Source organism: Saccostrea echinata, unplaced genomic scaffold (assembly GCF_033153115.1).
Source record: "Saccostrea echinata isolate AGI-Se365-2 ecotype Australia unplaced genomic scaffold, CSIRO_AGI_Sech_v1 ptg000001l, whole genome shotgun sequence".
In the NCBI taxonomy this organism is placed as follows: domain Eukaryota; kingdom Metazoa; phylum Mollusca; class Bivalvia; order Ostreida; family Ostreidae; genus Saccostrea; species Saccostrea echinata.
In genome coordinates, this window is record NW_026889750.1 from 7,943,741 (window position 1) to 7,962,236 (window position 18,496).

At 33.5% G+C, this 18,496-nt stretch overlaps 2 protein-coding genes across 3 annotated transcripts; one reads left to right on the top strand and one right to left on the bottom strand.

Moving 5' to 3' along the window:
- Positions 1 to 1,007: 1,007 nt before the first annotated feature.
- On the bottom strand, positions 1,008 to 3,767 carry LOC133182130 (uncharacterized). The gene is made up of 7 exons (XM_061316860.1): positions 3,741 to 3,767; positions 3,500 to 3,643; positions 3,088 to 3,366; positions 2,768 to 2,876; positions 2,091 to 2,204; positions 1,686 to 1,729; positions 1,008 to 1,412 (listed from the first exon to the last, which is right to left on the bottom strand). The coding sequence occupies exons 1-7, from the start codon at positions 3,765 to 3,767 to the stop codon at positions 1,008 to 1,010; spliced, it is 1,122 nt and encodes a 373-aa protein (XP_061172844.1).
- A 5,544-nt stretch (positions 3,768 to 9,311) lies between these two features.
- On the top strand, positions 9,312 to 18,372 carry LOC133184403 (cryptochrome-1-like). 2 transcript variants are annotated; one of them, XM_061319470.1, is made up of 10 exons: positions 9,312 to 9,564; positions 10,752 to 10,946; positions 11,363 to 11,466; positions 15,145 to 15,299; positions 15,536 to 15,682; positions 16,078 to 16,242; positions 16,492 to 16,632; positions 17,022 to 17,173; positions 17,445 to 17,644; positions 18,094 to 18,372. In XM_061319470.1, the coding sequence occupies exons 1-10, from the start codon at positions 9,350 to 9,352 to the stop codon at positions 18,189 to 18,191; spliced, it is 1,572 nt and encodes a 523-aa protein (XP_061175454.1). In that variant the 5' UTR covers positions 9,312 to 9,349; the 3' UTR covers positions 18,192 to 18,372. The 2 variants fall into 2 exon arrangements, with proteins under 2 accessions (XP_061175454.1, XP_061175462.1); XM_061319478.1 differs by having other exon boundaries at positions 18,103 to 18,372.
- The last annotated feature ends 124 nt before the right edge of the window (positions 18,373 to 18,496 follow it).

Below are 18,496 nucleotides of genomic sequence, written 5' to 3' on the forward strand. Positions count from 1 at the left end.
AACCTCGTCCGACGAAATACGTAAATAGTAGAGGACCGGACTGTTATGGAAGGTCTGAAAATTTATTCAGCCAAGAAAAATCATTTGTCCTGAGAGGTTCACATTTGAAGAATATGATTTACTTGGCCGAATTAATCTACAGATCTCCCCAATATACTTTTTTTTGATGACTATTTGCAAGATATCAAAATTTGCTATTTCTATTTTACTGCGGAAGGACATTTCGCACTCGGTACCAGTCATAAATGATAGAGTTTACGAACAGATACGAATGCTAAATTGCATAATTATTCGAATGCAACCGAAACAACTGTAGGAAAATTTGAAATCACAAAATTTTACCAAAGTCAACAACATACAAGCTTTATATACACCCATTCCCCACGATAAATGGCTTTTTGACATCATTGACAGCTGCTTTTTCAATAAAAATGGAACTCGTATATGTACATACCTTGTCATTGGTCATTTGCAAAATTATTTTGTTAAAAACATTCTGGTTGTACACAAGTACCCTGAAGTTGATATTAAAAAGAAGCTTAAGTTTCTGATTGACAATATCTATGTCGTTCTTGGAGACCAGGTCTTTCAACAATCTATTGGAATTCCCATGGGTACCAATTGCGCCCTGTTATTGGCAGACCTATTTTTGAATTCATATGAAGCAGAATTTGTTAAAAATCTTATACATGAAAAGAAAAAAAACATTTGCTGTGGACTTCAACTCGACATTGAGACATATCGAAGACGTATTGTCAATTAACAATTAATGGTCATTTCCTTTCTTATGTCGATACGATATATCCCGGTGAGCTTGAAATGAAGAATATACCACAGAGTCTGACACATCTGTTTCATATTTGGATATTTAACTAGAAAAAGAAGTTCACGGTAATCTAACAACATAGCTTTATGATAAATGTGATGACTTTAACTCGTCAACTCCCCTTACCTATGCAGCAATATACCTTTATCACTTGCTTACGGTGTTTATATCTTTCAATTGATTAGATACAATTAGATTGACAACAAGAGTTATCAGTTGGAATGACTTGTAGTACCCCATCTTCTTCAATAAAAATATCTGAGATGTTTTTACATATATTTTCCTTTTGTATTGTTGTCAAACTAAAAGGAATTGCAGAAGTAGAAAGTGTTTTTAATGAATAGGTGTTAGACGCCTCAGGTGTTTTTGCCATTGCTGCGAATAGTTCGAACATATCAGAATTATCGAAGAAGTCGGCATTTTTGAATATTTTTTCTAATTCCTGTAAGTGCTTGCATCTGTTCTGACAAGATAAGCATCTAAGTTTTCCATAGGAAAACCCGATGATGGCAAATGGAGGATGAAGATTGTCATTTCTGATGGCATAGGTTTTCTCCATTCCCCAGTCCAACTTCTGACAAAGTGTCTGACAAAAGATAACAATTTTAGTTTATCTTCAAAGGATAGATCTTTGAAGCAAGTTTTCTGTATATTTATAAATAAGTGTGCAATTGCAACAGTGAAAAAAAGTAGCATGAAAGGTGCTTAGAGATAATTATACTGCTAAATTATGTGTGCATACAATATATACGTAAAAATTAACTACGAATTACCTATGCAATCCTAAATGTTTGATGTAGAGACACATAAATAAATACAATGGATTAAAAATATTTATTACTATAGGCTTAAAACATACTTTTTCTTGGGGACAGGAATTTTCTTCACTGTAACGATGATCCTCTACAATCAGATACATTAAAATAACACATATTGATATACATGTATATACATATTTTAAACTAATTTCAAACATCAATTGCATGAATTATTCTGAGTAATAAATAACATTGATATAGTCTCCACTGTTTTTGATTGACTATTATTGTTTTACACCCAGTCTGCAATATTTCAGCCATATTTTGGCTTCATTGTCTTTGAACAAACAACAGGTGCCCAATGTTAAAAATGAACTGTGTACTGTAGGTAAACTCAATACTTATACCTTCATATAAATATTTCTCTCAAATTCCAAAAGCAAACTTCTTTATTGTTCAAAGCTTCCTTATATGCCTATCAAAGATGTGATTATGAATGAACCAACCTGAACCAGTAATCTCCTCAGAATCTTCTTCCACACCATAAAGATCCTTAAATTTTCTACAAAGCTCTTTAGCAGCCTCAACATGTATACATCCTGCATACAGTTCCTCTACATCTAAATATATATATATAAATATGATAATATACATTTATTGACTGGGTTAAAGGGCAATATGCATTTTGTTGGACCTAAGAATCAAACAGTTTGTTTGCCTGAGGCCATTAGGCTGCAAGTAAACAGTTTGGTTCGAGGAGTCAACAAAATGCATTTTGCCCAAGAAGACAGTCAATAAATGTTTTGTTATACCAATTGGGTGATGTAAGCAGTCCAATATCTCATTTGGCAGTCAAACATAAATTTTTTTTTGACTGCTCAGTAAAACTTTGGAAATGTTAGACTTTTTTAAGTATGCATTTACACAGGAACTAATTTTGAAAGGTATAACAATTTACAGTATACTGTGTGAAACTGAAATGATATCATAATTTCGAATATTTATTACCGGTAATCATTGATAGATAGATTATTTGTATATAAAAACATAGCATTTATTTAAACAATCACTCTGATTATAATTTATAATTTGTGAAAAACATTTTTTTCTGCATTTTTAAATACTTTTCTTTTAAATAAAAATATATAATTTGACATTAGAAATAACTGAGTTGGGCTCATACCTTCAGAGGTGCAGGATGAAACTTTGTTCATGAAAGTATGTCTGTCTAAATCACAAGAGCAGGCATATCCCAACTGTGGCATTTTTTGCACAATTATAGGTCTGACTTTCTAAAATTTGAATTTAAACAATCTTTAACTCGATAAAAAAAAAAAATTCAATCTGCAGCAATCAATATAGAGAACAAAATGATTGTCTTTATTTTATGCAAAGATTAAATGATTCAAATTTCATAGAAAAGTTAGGAAATACAAAACTAGATTAACAAGTAGATCTGTTTAAAAGAAGTGAATGTAAAAAAATCAAAATTGGAATCTTTACACTTAGTGTTTTATCGGTGGAATCCCAGTCCATTAGGGCACACACTTCTAAATCCCTGTCCAAAAAAACACATCCCCTGCTTTGAAATATTGAAAATAAATACAGCTTGCAGTCGTCTGTATTTTCACCACCAATGTTCAAAAGCACATCACCACTCAGAGGCTCTTCACGATTTTCAGTATTTGCAGAAGACACAATACAGTCACTCAGACTTCCAACTTCAAAATGTTGCTGATCATTTGCAGCAGGTATGTCAGTAGAAGACATACCGGTAGTGCCCTAAGAATGTGAATAAAAATCACTTTTGAATAAAAAAACTCTTATCTCTTTTTATCCAATATTTTAATTAACAAGTTAACATTTCAAACACATGTACTGTAAAAAGAATTATCTCATGAAAGGAAAACCTTACAGCTTTTCTTGATTTTATTTTGGTTGAGCCAAGTTTTGAAGATTTAGAGTGGCGTCTCTTGACTGGAAGTTTTGAAAAGTCCAATCCACATTCTCCCTGCACTATAAATCTTTTTCTCCAGTTTTCCATTGTAGGTTGAACCCTCTGTTGAAAAGAAAGAATATGATAAAAAAGTACATATAAATACAGATAAATTTATTACTACACTATACCTCCAGGATTTCAAAAATAAAATCCATACCTTCTTTTTAACATCTTTAGAGTCCATTTTAGATTGAGTCTGTAATCTTCTGTGTGAACAGTATGTAAACTTGTGATCTGTTGATCTAAATAATATAAATCATGTACAAAAATGTAAAATCTATATAAGTTTATAGGTTTAAATGCATATAGATACTTGAAGAATTCATAAATAAATCAAGATAGAGTTTTAATTTTCTATAAATTGAATTCTACAAACATGTAGGGGTGCTTGTTTTATGATATAAAGAGTACTGAAGTTTTAAGATCATTGTAATACATGCAATTATAGTAAGCATAGAGCCTTTTTCAGAGGTGAACATGAAAATGAGGTGCAATTGTAAACAAAAAAGATGTCTTTGTGAAACACTGATGCCCCTGTATGACAGCTTTGGCGAAGGTTAAAGTTTCTCAAATGCAAGTCTAACTCAAAGGTCAAGGGATAAAAAATGTTGTAACCCCCCAAAAAAGGACTTGTTCTCAATGAATATACCTGTGAAATATGAAACTGCAAGCACTAAGTACATGTATTAAAAAGTTATGGCCAAGGTTAAAGTTTTTTAAACGTGGGACAAAATTAAACTCCAAGGTCAAAGGGACAAATTAAAGGTACCCAGAGAACGGTCTTATCATAAGAAATACATAATTATGTGATATATTAAAGTCCAAGCACCAACTGTTCAAAAGTTATGGCCAATGTTAAAGTTTTGCAAAAGTAGGTCAAACTCCAAGGTCAATGTCAAAAGGTCAAAAATGTTGGTATCCCAAGGAAGGCCTTGTCACATGGAATACACCCGTGAAATATGAAGGCCCTAGTACGTACTAACTGTTTAAAAGTTATGTCCAAGGTAAAGGTTTTTAAAAAGTGGGTCAAACTCAAAGATCAAGGTCAAAATGTCAAAAATATTTATATTCATGGAAAGGTCTTATCACAATAAATACATATGTGAAGTATGAAAGCTGTAGCACCCACTGTTCAAAAGTTAAGGTCAAGGTAAAAGTTGGGTAAATTCTCGCAAAATTTGGTCAAATTCCAATGTCAAGGTCAAGAGTTCAAATATGTTGGTACCGAAACAAAGGACTTGTCACAAGGAATACACATGTGAAATATGAAAGTCATAGCTCCAACCAATCAAAAATTATGGGCAATGTTAAAGTTTTTGCAGAAAACAGGTAAACCAAAAAAAACAGATAAACAAACAGATAAATAGACAGACAGATGGACAGGGCAAAAACCATATACCCCTGAATCTTCGATTAGGGGGCATTAAAAATTGTACCAGTAAGTATAATACTTCGTATTTTTAAAAAAATGGTTAAGTGTACAGATAAATAGGTCCTTTTTAATAAGTTTACAAGAAATTAGGTGCTTAAGGTCATTGGTTTACAATAAAGAAATATGTATGTTTTATAGTGAACAGGTAGTCCAGTAATGTATAGGTTCAAATATGCAAACATGGGTAAGGAGGTACTTTTAGTTCCATAGTTTTCCATTGCCAGGGTACTGGATAATACCTTGTTAGTAAATTTTATACCTGACGAGGCTTTAGTCACTACAAAACTATATAATGAATTTAACCCATTGATATTAACAATATATTCAGGTGTCTATGGTTAGTAAAATGTTTCTCCCCACTATATCTTTCATAATCCTGTATTTTGATTATACATTCTTTTGTAATTGGTTCATGTAGTAACAATATAAAGACAGTTTGGAAAAAAATTTAATCAAGGGAGAAAAAGGTTTCATTATGTGTGCTCAATACCGACGTTAGTCAACTTTTTACTTCCAGGGCATTCAATCCCCACGCTGAAGCAAACCTGGTTATTTATAATATTTCAGTTATAATATACTAAATGCTAAATGTTTTACCTTAATTAGTCACAAATCAGATTTTTCTGCTTGTGGAATGCAACTAATTCCGAGTGAAACCAACATGGCATAAATGTGCAAACTGCAGATACACGGGTCATCAATTCCTTCCTTTCTTATAAAATATAAAACTTAATTATACATATATCAGAAGTAAATTTGCACCATAAATATGCAAGTTGGGTTGGTAGACAATCTATCATTTTAGGTCTGATTGTGAAATGAGACGCTAGAAAAAAGGTGCTTGAAGAATTATGCTTCATGCTAGAGAATATTTACGGGGAAATTTCAGGGCATTCAGTCCCCACGCTGGAGAAACTTGGTCGAAAATTTATTACATTTCATTTATAATTAATATATATAATATACTAAATGCTAAATATCTTACCTTAGTTACAAATCAGTTTTTATCTGCTTGTGGTATGCAACTTCCCGGTGAAACCAACATCATGAATAAGGCATTAATGTGCAAACTGAGATACATGGGTCATCAATCCCTTCCTTTTTCATAAAAATGTAAATCTTAATTATATATGTCAGTAGTGAATTGTCAACATAAATATGGGTTGGTAGAAAACTGTACGCAAACAATATATCATTTTAGGTCTGATTGTGAAATGAGACACTAGAAAAAAGGTGCTTGAAGAATTATGCTTCATGCTGGAGAATATTTACGAGGAAATTTCAGGGCATTCAGTCCTATGAGGCGCCATTCTGGTATTTACTGCCAAAAAGTGATATCTTCTATTTGAATAGGTGATATCACCTATTCAATTGGTGATATCACCTATTCGAATAAGTGATATCACCTATTCAGCTTCTGAATAGGTGATATCACCTATTCAAATAGGTGATATCACCTTTTCGAATAAGTGATATCACCTATTCAAATAGGTGATATCACCTATTTGATTTGAATTGGTGATTTCACCTATTCAAATAGGTGATATTGCCCATTCAAATAGGTGATATCACCCATTCAAATAGGTGATATCACCTATTCAAATAGGTGACATCACTTAATCATTTTGAATAGGTGATTTCACTTAATCGAATAGGTGATATCACCTATTCAAATTATTTATGAAATAACAAAAGCTCCCAAGACTATAGTCTTTAATTCTCATTTTATGACTTTCACTTTTGTTTTATAACTTAGCGTTCTTGGAGACAATGGATTACAGCTTCGCATTTAGTTTTTAGCACCCCAGTAGAATTTGTAGTTTGTTTTGCTCACATATTACATTTATTACACTTATCTATCATGTATACTATAGGAAAAATCATGAAAAACACATAACAACTGTTCCATACAAAAAATACCTCACTTTACATTATAAAGAGAGAAAGGTATGTCACTCTGTTGTACCCCAGCTTGGTATTATTTATAAAATTTATATAACTTTACAGGGGTCGATAAAATAAGGTATTTAAAATGTCTCAGACTCAAATACAGGGGAAAACTGAGCAGCCCAAATTAGCTAGGTTCCAACGGAAATCTAGATAGTCTTGGGGAAGGGAGCATTCATTATTTACTGTAAGATATGCATATACGTGATATCACCTATTCGAATTGGTGACATCACCTATTCAAATTGAATAGGTGATATCACCTATTTGAATAGATGATATCACTTATTCGATTAGGTGATATCACCTATTCAGCACGAATAGGTGATATCACCTATTCGAATTGGTGATATCACCTATTCATTTCCAATAGGTGATATCACCTATTCGAATAAGTGATATCACCTATTCAAAAAAGTGATATCACCTATTCAATTTGAATAAGTGATATCACTTATTCAAATAGGTCATATCACCTATTCGTATAGGTGATATCACTTAATGGCAATAAATACCAAAATGGCGCCTCATACAGTCCCTATGCTGGAGCAACTTGGTCGAAAATTTATTACATTTCATTTATAATATACTAAATGCTAAATATCTTACCTTAGTTACAAATCAGTTTTTTTCTGATTGTGGTATGCAACTTCCCGGTGAAACCAACATCATGAATAGGGCATTAACGTGCAAACTGAGATACACGGGTAGATCATCAATCCCTAAAATCTTTTTCATAAAAATGTAAATCTTAATTATATATGTCAGTAGTGAATTGTCAACATAAATATGGGTTGGTAGAAAACTGTAAGCAAACAATTTATCATTTTAGGTCTGTTTGTGAAATGAGACGCTAGAAAAAAGGTGCTTGAAGAATTATGCTTCATGCTAGAGAATATTTACGAGGAAAGGAGTATTCTACTTAAGTATAGTAGTGTGGTCCCTTTTTACCGGTTAAATATTAGCGTACGGTTTTTTGTTTGTTTTCATTGTGTATAACGAAGTATTTCTAATTAAAACATTGTGTATTTATAATGAATAATTATACATATCAAAAAATACAAGCCTATTTTTAACACCTATCGCACTAAAAAATCCCGGAACATTTTCCCCCGATCAGACTACGGTTTCTCTATTACATGGAAATGGGCGGAGACATTTAGATTAGATACTATAAAAAGGAGAACTTGGAATTATATTTTTCGTTCAAAGACGAATTATATGTTCAAGATTCACAATCAACTACAAATACAATTTTCTATTTACAAAACTTTGGCAATAAAAGCTGTAACAAGATGAACCAAACAACTCCATGCTGATCGATATAAAACTGAGTACGTTTCAAGTGAGAACTAGCACGTTTACTGGGGGCATTTACCCGTAACGATACAAATCCACGTGGCTTGCTTTGATTCTAAACAGGTCATAAAGAGGTTAATCGCATGTAAATGAAGTCAACGAAGAGATTCAAAATCATAATACTTTTAATTAGAAAACATAGAGCACAAGGTTGTTCAACAAAGATATTTTCACTCAACCTTTACAGATATAATATACACATTATATTTCAAACTCGACTCTGAACAAACCTGTGCTCGGTGTTTACGAAAGCTTTGAAGTGTGTACCTGTCACTGATTTCTTTTGATATTCATGAAAATCAAAGGACCCTACCTTCAACGCGCAGCTTCGTATGCTGCCTATATCTATTGTTTGACATTCTTAGATGATGATTCACATAATAAAGACATTAGTTAATAATAAAATTTAATTTTTAAAAATTCTAATAAATGTTCGAAATTTGACGAGTAACCGGGGACCACAGATAAGCCTTTTTGAGACTTGTTCTTTCAGGGCATTCAGTCCCCACGCTGGGGCAACTTGGTCGAAAATTTATTACATTTCATTTATAATTAATATATATAATATACTACATGCTTAATATCTTACCTTAGTTATAAATCAGTTTTTTTCTGCTTGTGGTATGCAACTTCCCGGTGAAACCAACATCATGAACAGAGCATTAATGTGCAAACTGAGATACACGGGTAATCAATCCCTTCCTTTTCCATAAAATATATAGCTTAATAAATATATATCAGTGGTGAATTTGCGATATAAAGATATACGGATGCATCCACCCCTTTCTCTTTCTTGTTAGATTTAAAAGTTACTAAGAAGAAAATTGGCACAGTGAAAATGAAAGTAGAAGGTAAACAGAACTTTGGCGCATGCGCTATGGAGATGGTGCTTAGGCTGGTGCTAAAATGCACAGTTATACTACTATAATACCTCATTTTTTCTCGAGTTATGTAAGTTTAGCATGTAACTGTAAAATTCCACAGTCTGCACCCTAATTAAGATTTGTTTTTCAACGGAAAAAGTAAAAATGAAGACTTGTGCTATCCACTGGTTCCGTAAAGGATTGCGACTTCATGACAACCCAGCATTACTGGCAGCAATAAAGATTGCAGAAGATGTCAAACCTGTCTTTATCCTAGACCCATGGTTTCCGAAAAATGCCAACGTAGGGATAAACAGATGGAGATTCTTGTTGCAGACACTACAAAACTTGGACGAAAATTTGGAAAAGATAAATTCACGGTAAATCTGACAGGTTTTTTATAGTGTTGACTGTTATGTCAAATATACTCCGTCAAATAAACTAATAAAATGAACTTCATCTATGGCAAGAAATTAGTGCTGGCTTTTACCTACATTCAATTGTAACCAGTGACAAAATTACATAAGGTTTTGACTAGGCAGTTTTACATCATTTATTGACTGGTCAATTCTCATTGTTCATTAATATAACCAGTAACACAGGTTACATAAACTGGGTAGCACTATTTCATATATTGACTGGTTACATTGGTTACAGCATTACAAAGTGACAATTTCATATGATCATTTGTAACCAGTAACACAGAACACATAAGCTTGTGACTGGTCAGCACTGTTTTTATATTGACTGGATACATTGGTAACAAAGGTTACTTTGGTAAGAGTGGTTACAAAGTGATATAATTTGAATTCACATGTTCATTTGTAACCGCAGTAACATAGCTCACATAAGCTTGTGTCTGGGCAAGGCAACATTTTCCTTTTTTGATTGGTAAAGACTTCCTTTGGTTTACAATTATCTGTTACCATTGTAACTGATTGTAACCAAAGGAATATAGTTGTAACCAGTGTAACAAAAACTTTTTAAAGTACTGGCCAAGTTGAGCAATTAAGCAATTGCAAAATTTTATTAGCCCAAATCACTTTTTACTAGCCCCCCCCCCCCCCCCCAAAAAAAAAATGTAAAAAATTGAAAAAAATAAAATTACACAGATTTGTTTCATTCAACAAGGCTCATTATTTAATTTCAAAAATTAAATTTCTCTGAACCTTCTGCTCTGTCATTTTATGGTCAGTTATTTGATCCAGAAATTAAAGTGTTTTGTTTTACACATTGATTAACAGATGAAGTCCAAAGCACTATAAACATTTCATCACAATATGTTCATAAATAACCAAGTCATGGCCTAATGCCCACCAATCTTTCCATTTATTTGAAATTCTCAGGTGCGAAGCATGATATCAGAGACAGTCTCCCTCTCAACTTTTTCTTCGCATTCATTAACCATTTCAACATGGCTACCAGAAATGACAAATTATATAATATAAAATATATATAAATATTTATAAATATAAAAAGAAAATTTTGCTTTGACATACTTCACATAATCAGTCTTATTTCTAAGCATTTTTCGTTTTGTTTTGTTTTTTTTTTTTTTGGCATAAAGATTATATGTAGTGAGTGGAAAACCCACAGAAGTGTTTCCAAAGTTATTTAAAGACTGGGGAGTCAGTCACCTGACTTTTGAGGAGGACACAGAACCATATGCTGTACAAAGAGATGCTGAGATAATGAAGTTAGCAGAACATCACAAGGTCAAGGTCACAACCTGTGTTTCTCACACACTATATGACATTCAAAGGTTTGTTATTAAGTAGAATGTAGTTGACTTTATTAATTATATTTTTAATGTTGAAATAAGAAATAAACTGATGATTATGAAAAACTTGGAAGTCCAGGGGCCGGCAATGAAGGTTGGAGACATCTAGAGTTAGAATGTGCATTTTTGACACCAGTGGTCTTGGAATCCAACATTATACACTTTCTTAAAAGTTTACTCTATAAATATAAAATTCTGGAGTATTTATCAATTGTTTTGGTTTTTTAAGAACTGGAAGTTTTATGAAGCATTCTTTTGCTATAATTTGTAATTAAAGTTAAGTGAAAAAAAGATGTTCTGAACCATTATTCTTCTGTTGTTACTTAATACATGTACTTCTATAATCATTAGACAAGTAAATGGTGGGATTACTATTTTCCTTTTTTTTCCATTTGCAGAACAATATCAAAGAATGGTGGAAAGGCTCCTTTAACTTATCAGCGCCTTCAAACTGTATTGTCAAGTCTTGGTCCCCCTCCCAAACCAACAGACAGCCCTACAGGTAGATCTTACTGTACCTGAAGGGAATTTGTCCTGTTCTGTGTTAAACAATAAACAAACTTCATTTGAAAAATTAATTGATGAACAAAAATTGCTCTGCCTCTTTTCCCTTTACATTAAGGGTAAGACAGATGTAGTAGTAAAAGTAATGCTTAGAGTTGCATACTGTATTGTTATACCTTTAAAAATTGTTTCCTATATAATTCTATACTAAAAAAGAGGCCCATGGGCCACATCGCTCACCTGAGCACATTGGCTAGGCAAAAGCACAAATTAGTTCAGTATTGAAAAGATTGGGGGGGGGGGGGGCTTGAATTTTAAACTACCTGATGATGCTTCCATATCAATAGAACAAATGGCTTTGCTGTACTTGAGAAGATTTAAAAAAAAAAAAAATTCCCATACATTCCTTTGTAAATCTTTGATCCTCCATTGTGGCCCCGCCCTACCCCCAGGGGGTCATGATTTGAACAAAGTTGAATCTACACTTCCTGAGGATGCTTCTATATAAATGTGACTCATCATGGCTTTGCTGTTCTTGAAAAGAAGATTTTTAAAGGTTTTTAGCTCACCTGAGCCGAAGGCTCAAGTGAGCTTTTCTGATCGAAATTTGTCCGTTGTCTGTCGTCGTCGTTGGCATTGTTGGCGTTGTCGTTAACTTTTTACATTTTCATCTTCTTCTCCAGAACTACTGGGCCAATTTCAATCAAACTTGGCACAAAGTATCCTTGAGTGAAGGGGATTAAAGTTTGTTCAAATGAAGGGCCACGCCCTCCTCCAAGGGGAGATAATTACAAAGTAACAAAAAATTAATGGCATTATTGAAAAATCTTCTCCTCAAGAACCAATGGGCCAGGAAAGATGAAACTCATGTGGAATTATTGTCAGGTAGTGTAGATTCAAGTTTGTTCAAATCATGACCCCCGGGGGTAGGGTGGGGCCACAATGGACGATCAAAGTTTTACATAGGAATATATAGGAAAAATCTTCAAAAATCTTCTTCTCAAGAACAGCAAAGCTATGATTGGTCATATTTATGTGGAAGCATCCTCAGGTGGTGTAGATTCAAGTTTGTTCAAATCATGACCCCCTGGGGTAGGGTGGGGCCACAATGAACGATCAAAGTTTAAAATAGGAATATATAGGAAAAATCTTTAAAAATCTTCTCAAGAACAGCAAAGCCACTGTTTGTAATATTTATATGGAAGCATCCTCAGATAGTGTAGATTCAAAGAAGAAGGTACAGTTTTAGCTTTATTGTGCCCTAAAAATTTAATGTTTTCAAAAAGTTTTGAAACTGGCACAAATATTAGTTGAGTATATGACTGTGATAAATCAAGAAAGAATATGGCCTGAAGGAGTACCATTCTGGAAATGTGACGTCATTAATTTAATGCATTCCTCTATATTTTAAACAGAAAAAGCCTCAAAATGACCCATTTGAAGGGTTATTTCCCTTAAGAAAATAGTGTCCACAGCCATCGCCCACTTTAATTTTCAGATATGTTGTGTAAAATTCTTTGAAAAATCACATATCTCAAAATCTTTGTGGGCGATGCCTGTGGACAATATTATCTGAAAGAAAATTCCATTGAAAATCGGTGTCTTCTGCAACTTTTTAAGAAAATACGGGAAAATACACAAGTTTATGACGTCACAATTAGCATTTAGAAGGTCATGTGAGAAAAATGATTTGTATGGTCTTTCTACATGGAATTTCAATGATTCAGAAAGCATGACTTTTAATTTTTTACATCACTTTCATTTTTAAGAAAAACACAGGGCAAGATTTGTGTTGAAACCGTACCTTGTTCTTTGTTCAAATCATGACCTCCAGGGGTAGGGTGGGGCCACAATGAAAGTTCAAACTTGTAGAGAAAAATGTCACAGTCAAAAAATTATGTAAGCATCCTTAATAAGTGTAGATTTAATTTTGTTCAAATCATACCCCCCACTCCCTTTTAGGGTAGGTTGGGACCACTTATGCATTTAAGCTTTTCAATACTAAACTGATTTTTTCTTTTATCCTAGCCACAGTGCTCAGGTGAGCAATGTGGCCCCTGGGCCTCTTGTTCCTATATATTTCTATGTAAAACTTTGATCCTCCACTGTGGCCCCGCCCTACCCCTGGGGGTCATAATTTGAACAAACTTGAATCTACACTACCTATGATGCTTCCATATAAATATGACTCATCATGGCTTTGCTGTTCTTGAGAAGAAGAGTTTTAAAGATTTTTCCTATATATTTCTATGTAAAACTTTGATCGTCCATTGTGGCCCCGCCCTACCCCTGGGGGTCATGATTTGAATAAGCTTGAATCTACACTACCTGAGGATGCTTCCATATAAATATGACTCATCATGGCTTTGCTGTTCTTGAGAAGATTTTTCCTATATATTTCAATGTAAAACTTTGATCCTCCATTGTGGCCCAGCCCTACCCCTGGGGGTCATGATTTGAATAAACTTGAATCTACACTACCTGAGGATGGTTCCACATGAGTTTCATCTTTCCTGGCCCTGTGGTTCTTGAGAAGAAGATTTTTAAATGATGCTATTAATTTTTCACTAATTCTTTATTATCTCCCCTTGAAAGAGGGGATGGCCCTTCATTTGAATAAACTTGAATCCCCTTCACCCAAGGATACTTTGTGGCAAGTTTGGTTGAAATTGGCTCAGTGGTTCTTGAGAAGAAGTCGAAAATGTGAAAAGTTTACAGACGGACAGACAGACAGACGGACTACAGACAAAAAGTGATACGAAAAGCTCACTTGACCCTTCAGCTCAGGTGAGCTAAAAAGTCTAACATTTTCACTTTTTTACTGAGCGGTCATAAACAAAATTGAAGTTTGACCGCAGAGTGAGATATTGGGCCTGTCGATGAGATATTGGACTGCTTACGTCACAGTGCTATATCTCATTTGCATTCGTTGTAGTTCAACAGAACTTAACGGAATTGACCAAGTTTAAACTGCAGTGCGGGTAAATGAAGTTTACATCATGTTAATTGTCAAAATAAAAAGTAAAAGGTATAACAAAGCATTTATTGACTGTGTTCTCAGGCAAAATGCGTTTTGTCGACCCCTCAAACCAAACTGATTGCCTTTGGCCTAATAGCCTCAGGCAAACAGTTTGGTTCTTGGGTCAGACAAAATGCATGTTGCCCTTGAACCCAATCAATAAAGTTATATTGTTCATCTGGTCTTACTTATAATAATCTTATGAGGGAAAAAGAGTGAAGCAGTAAAAAATTATGTATGTAATTGAGGATGCTTTATAGATAAATAATACAAACAAAAAAATTGCTGCATGAATTAATACCAAAAATATATTTTTTTGACTGAGTTGAATAGAAATGACAGAAATAATAAGAATTAAATTGTAGATTTTCTTTGATGTTTAAATATGGAACTATGAGTCATTTGCTATAAAAATCAATAGAATTTTTGTATACATTTTATGACATCATTACAAAGTCTTTCAAAATTTCCACACTTACTCTGGCAAACATTATTCAAGTTATCTATATGAACATAAATCTATTTGATGTATTGCTGATTTCTGAAAAAAAAAATTGTGTTATTTATCCGTAAAATAACCCTTGTCTAGAGATTCTAAGTAAGTTAATTTTGTAGGATTCCTTATTTAATTCTTTGTGTTGTTTTATGTTTTTGTAGAATGTAAAACTAAGACAGAGTCAGATCATGACAAGAAGTATGGAGTTCCCTCCCTTGAGGATCTAGGGAAGTCCAAAGCAGACTGTGGTCTTCTCCTCTTCCCTGGGGGAGAAACAGAGGCACTGAGGAGGATGGAGTCCATGATTCAGAAAAATGTAAACACTTTATCTGAACATCTGTCTCAAGTGTAACTTAGGCTTCCATCACCTGGATTGATAAAGTTCTTGTATTTGAAGTGCATAGTTTACTGAAATGTTATCCTGTGACTGTTAATATTGCTATAATTTATTGCACTTTACTTTCATTAGCTGGCATACTATGCTTTATTGTGTAATGCATAGTAGACAACTGATCAGGTTTTCTTTTTAAAAAAAAGTTTTGAATTTTGCAGAACTGGATTTGCACATTTGAGAAACCAAAGACGGAACCAAACACGTTAGAACCAAGTACAACTGTCCTTAGTCCCTATCTGAAGTTTGGTTGTTTATCTCCTAGGCTGTTCTACTACAAGCTTCAGGAGGTTTACAGTAAGGCCAAGGTATAGAAATGTTCTTTTTATACATCTTTACAGCTATTTTCATTTACCAGGTACTGGATTTTAGAGCAAGGTTTCCATAATTTTGATCTTTCACTAAATATGTATAAATAGCACTTCAGTGAGTATCACAATTAATCAATTATTGCCCTGAAGAGATGCGTAAAAGTAGTCAAAAGGTCTAAAACAACTAAACCTTATATTCTATCGAAAAAAATGCAAAATTGTAAAAGAATGTTTGATCTTCAAATGAAATGCTATTCAATTTTACATATTTTTGTTAAAAAAATTTCTGACAGCTCTTCTTGCGAAAGGATGAATCAAATTTCTTCTTTGTTATTATAATTTATCCTAAGATCCATACCTCTGAGCTGAATTTTAATCTTGTTCTTGTGTAGAAGCACACCTCTCCTCCAGTTTCATTGCATGGTCAGCTGCTATGGCGGGAATTCTTCTACACTGCTGCAGCAGACACACCTAACTTCAATCAAATGGAGGGAAACCCAGTGTCCAAACAGATTCCCTGGGACACCAATGAGGTGTATCTGAGGGCTTGGAAAGAGGTAATTAAGAGGAAAAATATACCAAACAAAAAAACATTCTTAAAGTCTACAAGCATAAACTAAAACAAAATGTCTCTTTTAATTTATACAAGTGGTTTAGAATCATATGGATAAAAATATTTTTCCAGTAAGTAGGATTTGACAAATATTGAAATACAGTTTTAATGTAGGAGTGTTGTATATGCCAAAGTAATTGATGTAGATACGTTAACATTGATAAATTGGGAAGGAAATCTGTTGTTATTTCAGGGGAAAACAGGTTATCCATTCATTGATGCCATAATGATTCAGTTAAAACAAGAAGGATGGGTGCATCATCTAGCCAGACATGCTGTGGCCTGCTTCTTAACTAGGGGGGATCTGTGGATCAGCTGGGAGGAAGGGATGAAGGTAACCTGCCTATACTAAAGACACACTAAAGGATTGTACAGAGCCTAGTGGCAATGTCCAGTTTTACTGACGTTGATGAATGCCTTGTAGATGATGTGCCAAAATCTAGAAATACAAGTTGTCCAATAGCTTATACTCCAGCAGAATCAGTTGAATTATCTAATTTCTCCACAAAGGGATTTTAGCAGGAAAGATTGCACTAATCTTTGCCAATATGCATATCTTTTAAGTACAAATCTTTGCAGTAATGAATTATTATTTAATTATACTTAGGCATATTTGGAAACATGAGTAGACTGAAAAGGATTGATAGTTAGAAGTTGAGGGCATTTGTGCATTACATACACTATATACATTGTACCAGTATGATTATTTTGATCTTTATTTAGGTGTTTGAGGAGTACCTGCTAGATGCAGACTGGAGCTTGAATGCTGGGAACTGGATGTGGCTCTCTGCCTCTGCTTTCTTTCACCAGTACTTCAGGGTGTACAGCCCCATTGCATTTGGTAAAAAGACTGATAAAGATGGGAACTACATCAGGTATAATGACTCTCTATTGACCACTGGGTCTTCATGTTATATCCATATTGTAATATTACAATTCATAAAAACATGCACTTATTTATCTGTGCAAGTCTTTTTTTTTTAATCTTAAATGTATAAAGAGGGGTAAATGTCAAGATTCTTACTGCAATTTCAGCTTTTAACTACTTTCAGCTATAATTATAAATGTTCAAGTTTTACAATTAGTTAATGACTTTATGTGGATAGTGCTGTTTATAATAGAAAAAGTCTTTTATATTTTTTCCAGGAAATATATTCCCAAGCTTAGTAAATTTCCAACAGCATATATATATGAGCCTTGGAAGGCACCCCTCAAGGTACAGGAAAAGGCAGGATGCATCATTGGAAAAGACTACCCTAAACCTATAGTAGACCATGATGATATGAGGAAAAGGAATATAGAAAGAATGGCTAAAGTGTACAATGCTGGCAAATCTGAAAACTCAGGTAAAGAAAATCATTGAAAGTAGATATTAATAGAAAACAAGTATAGGTCCTGTTTTGATGTCAAATTCTGGAGTGATTTTAGTACATGTGTCAATCAGAGAGAAAATAAATACAGTCAAACCTCGTTATCTCGAACTCCATAGGACTGAGAAAATACTTTGAGATATCCGAGGATTCGAGATGTCCAGGGTAAAATACCTAAAGAATAATAAGTAAGTGGTGGGGACTTACAAATCACTACAACATACCCATGGTATTCGAGATATCAGTGTTTGAGATACAGAAGTTCAACTGTACATCACTATTTAAACATTGATTTGTACTAAAGTTTTGATTGAAAATTCCCTGTATGATTCACTGTAAACATTGAACAAAACTGGTTTGCCAAACAAAAGTACATATTTTGATTACATTTTTAATTTTTTTTTTTTGAATTTTTTTTTTTTTAGGTGAAAAAGGAAAATCTGGATCAGCTTCTTCACCCAGCAAGAAAAGAAAATCTGATGCGAATTCTTCACCCAGCAAGAAAAAGACAAAAGTGGATTAAGAATGAAAATACCAAACTTGAACCATCATACTCACCACAGACATTCTTACATTGTAGTGATATAACAGTTAATGTCAGATCAGACTGAAAGGCTACCTCAATTCATGTACATAATAAGCTTGTGTTGTTTAGTTAGTAATCAGATTATTGTTATGTTCCTGAACCTTGTTTATGACCTGAAATAAATTCATTACCTAAGTCCTCTTTTCTTTTTCTCCAGAATTATTCTCTTAATTTTATGCCCATTTCTTGCTGGAAAAAATTAATAATGAAAATATCAGAAGGAAACAAAATGTCCACAATCC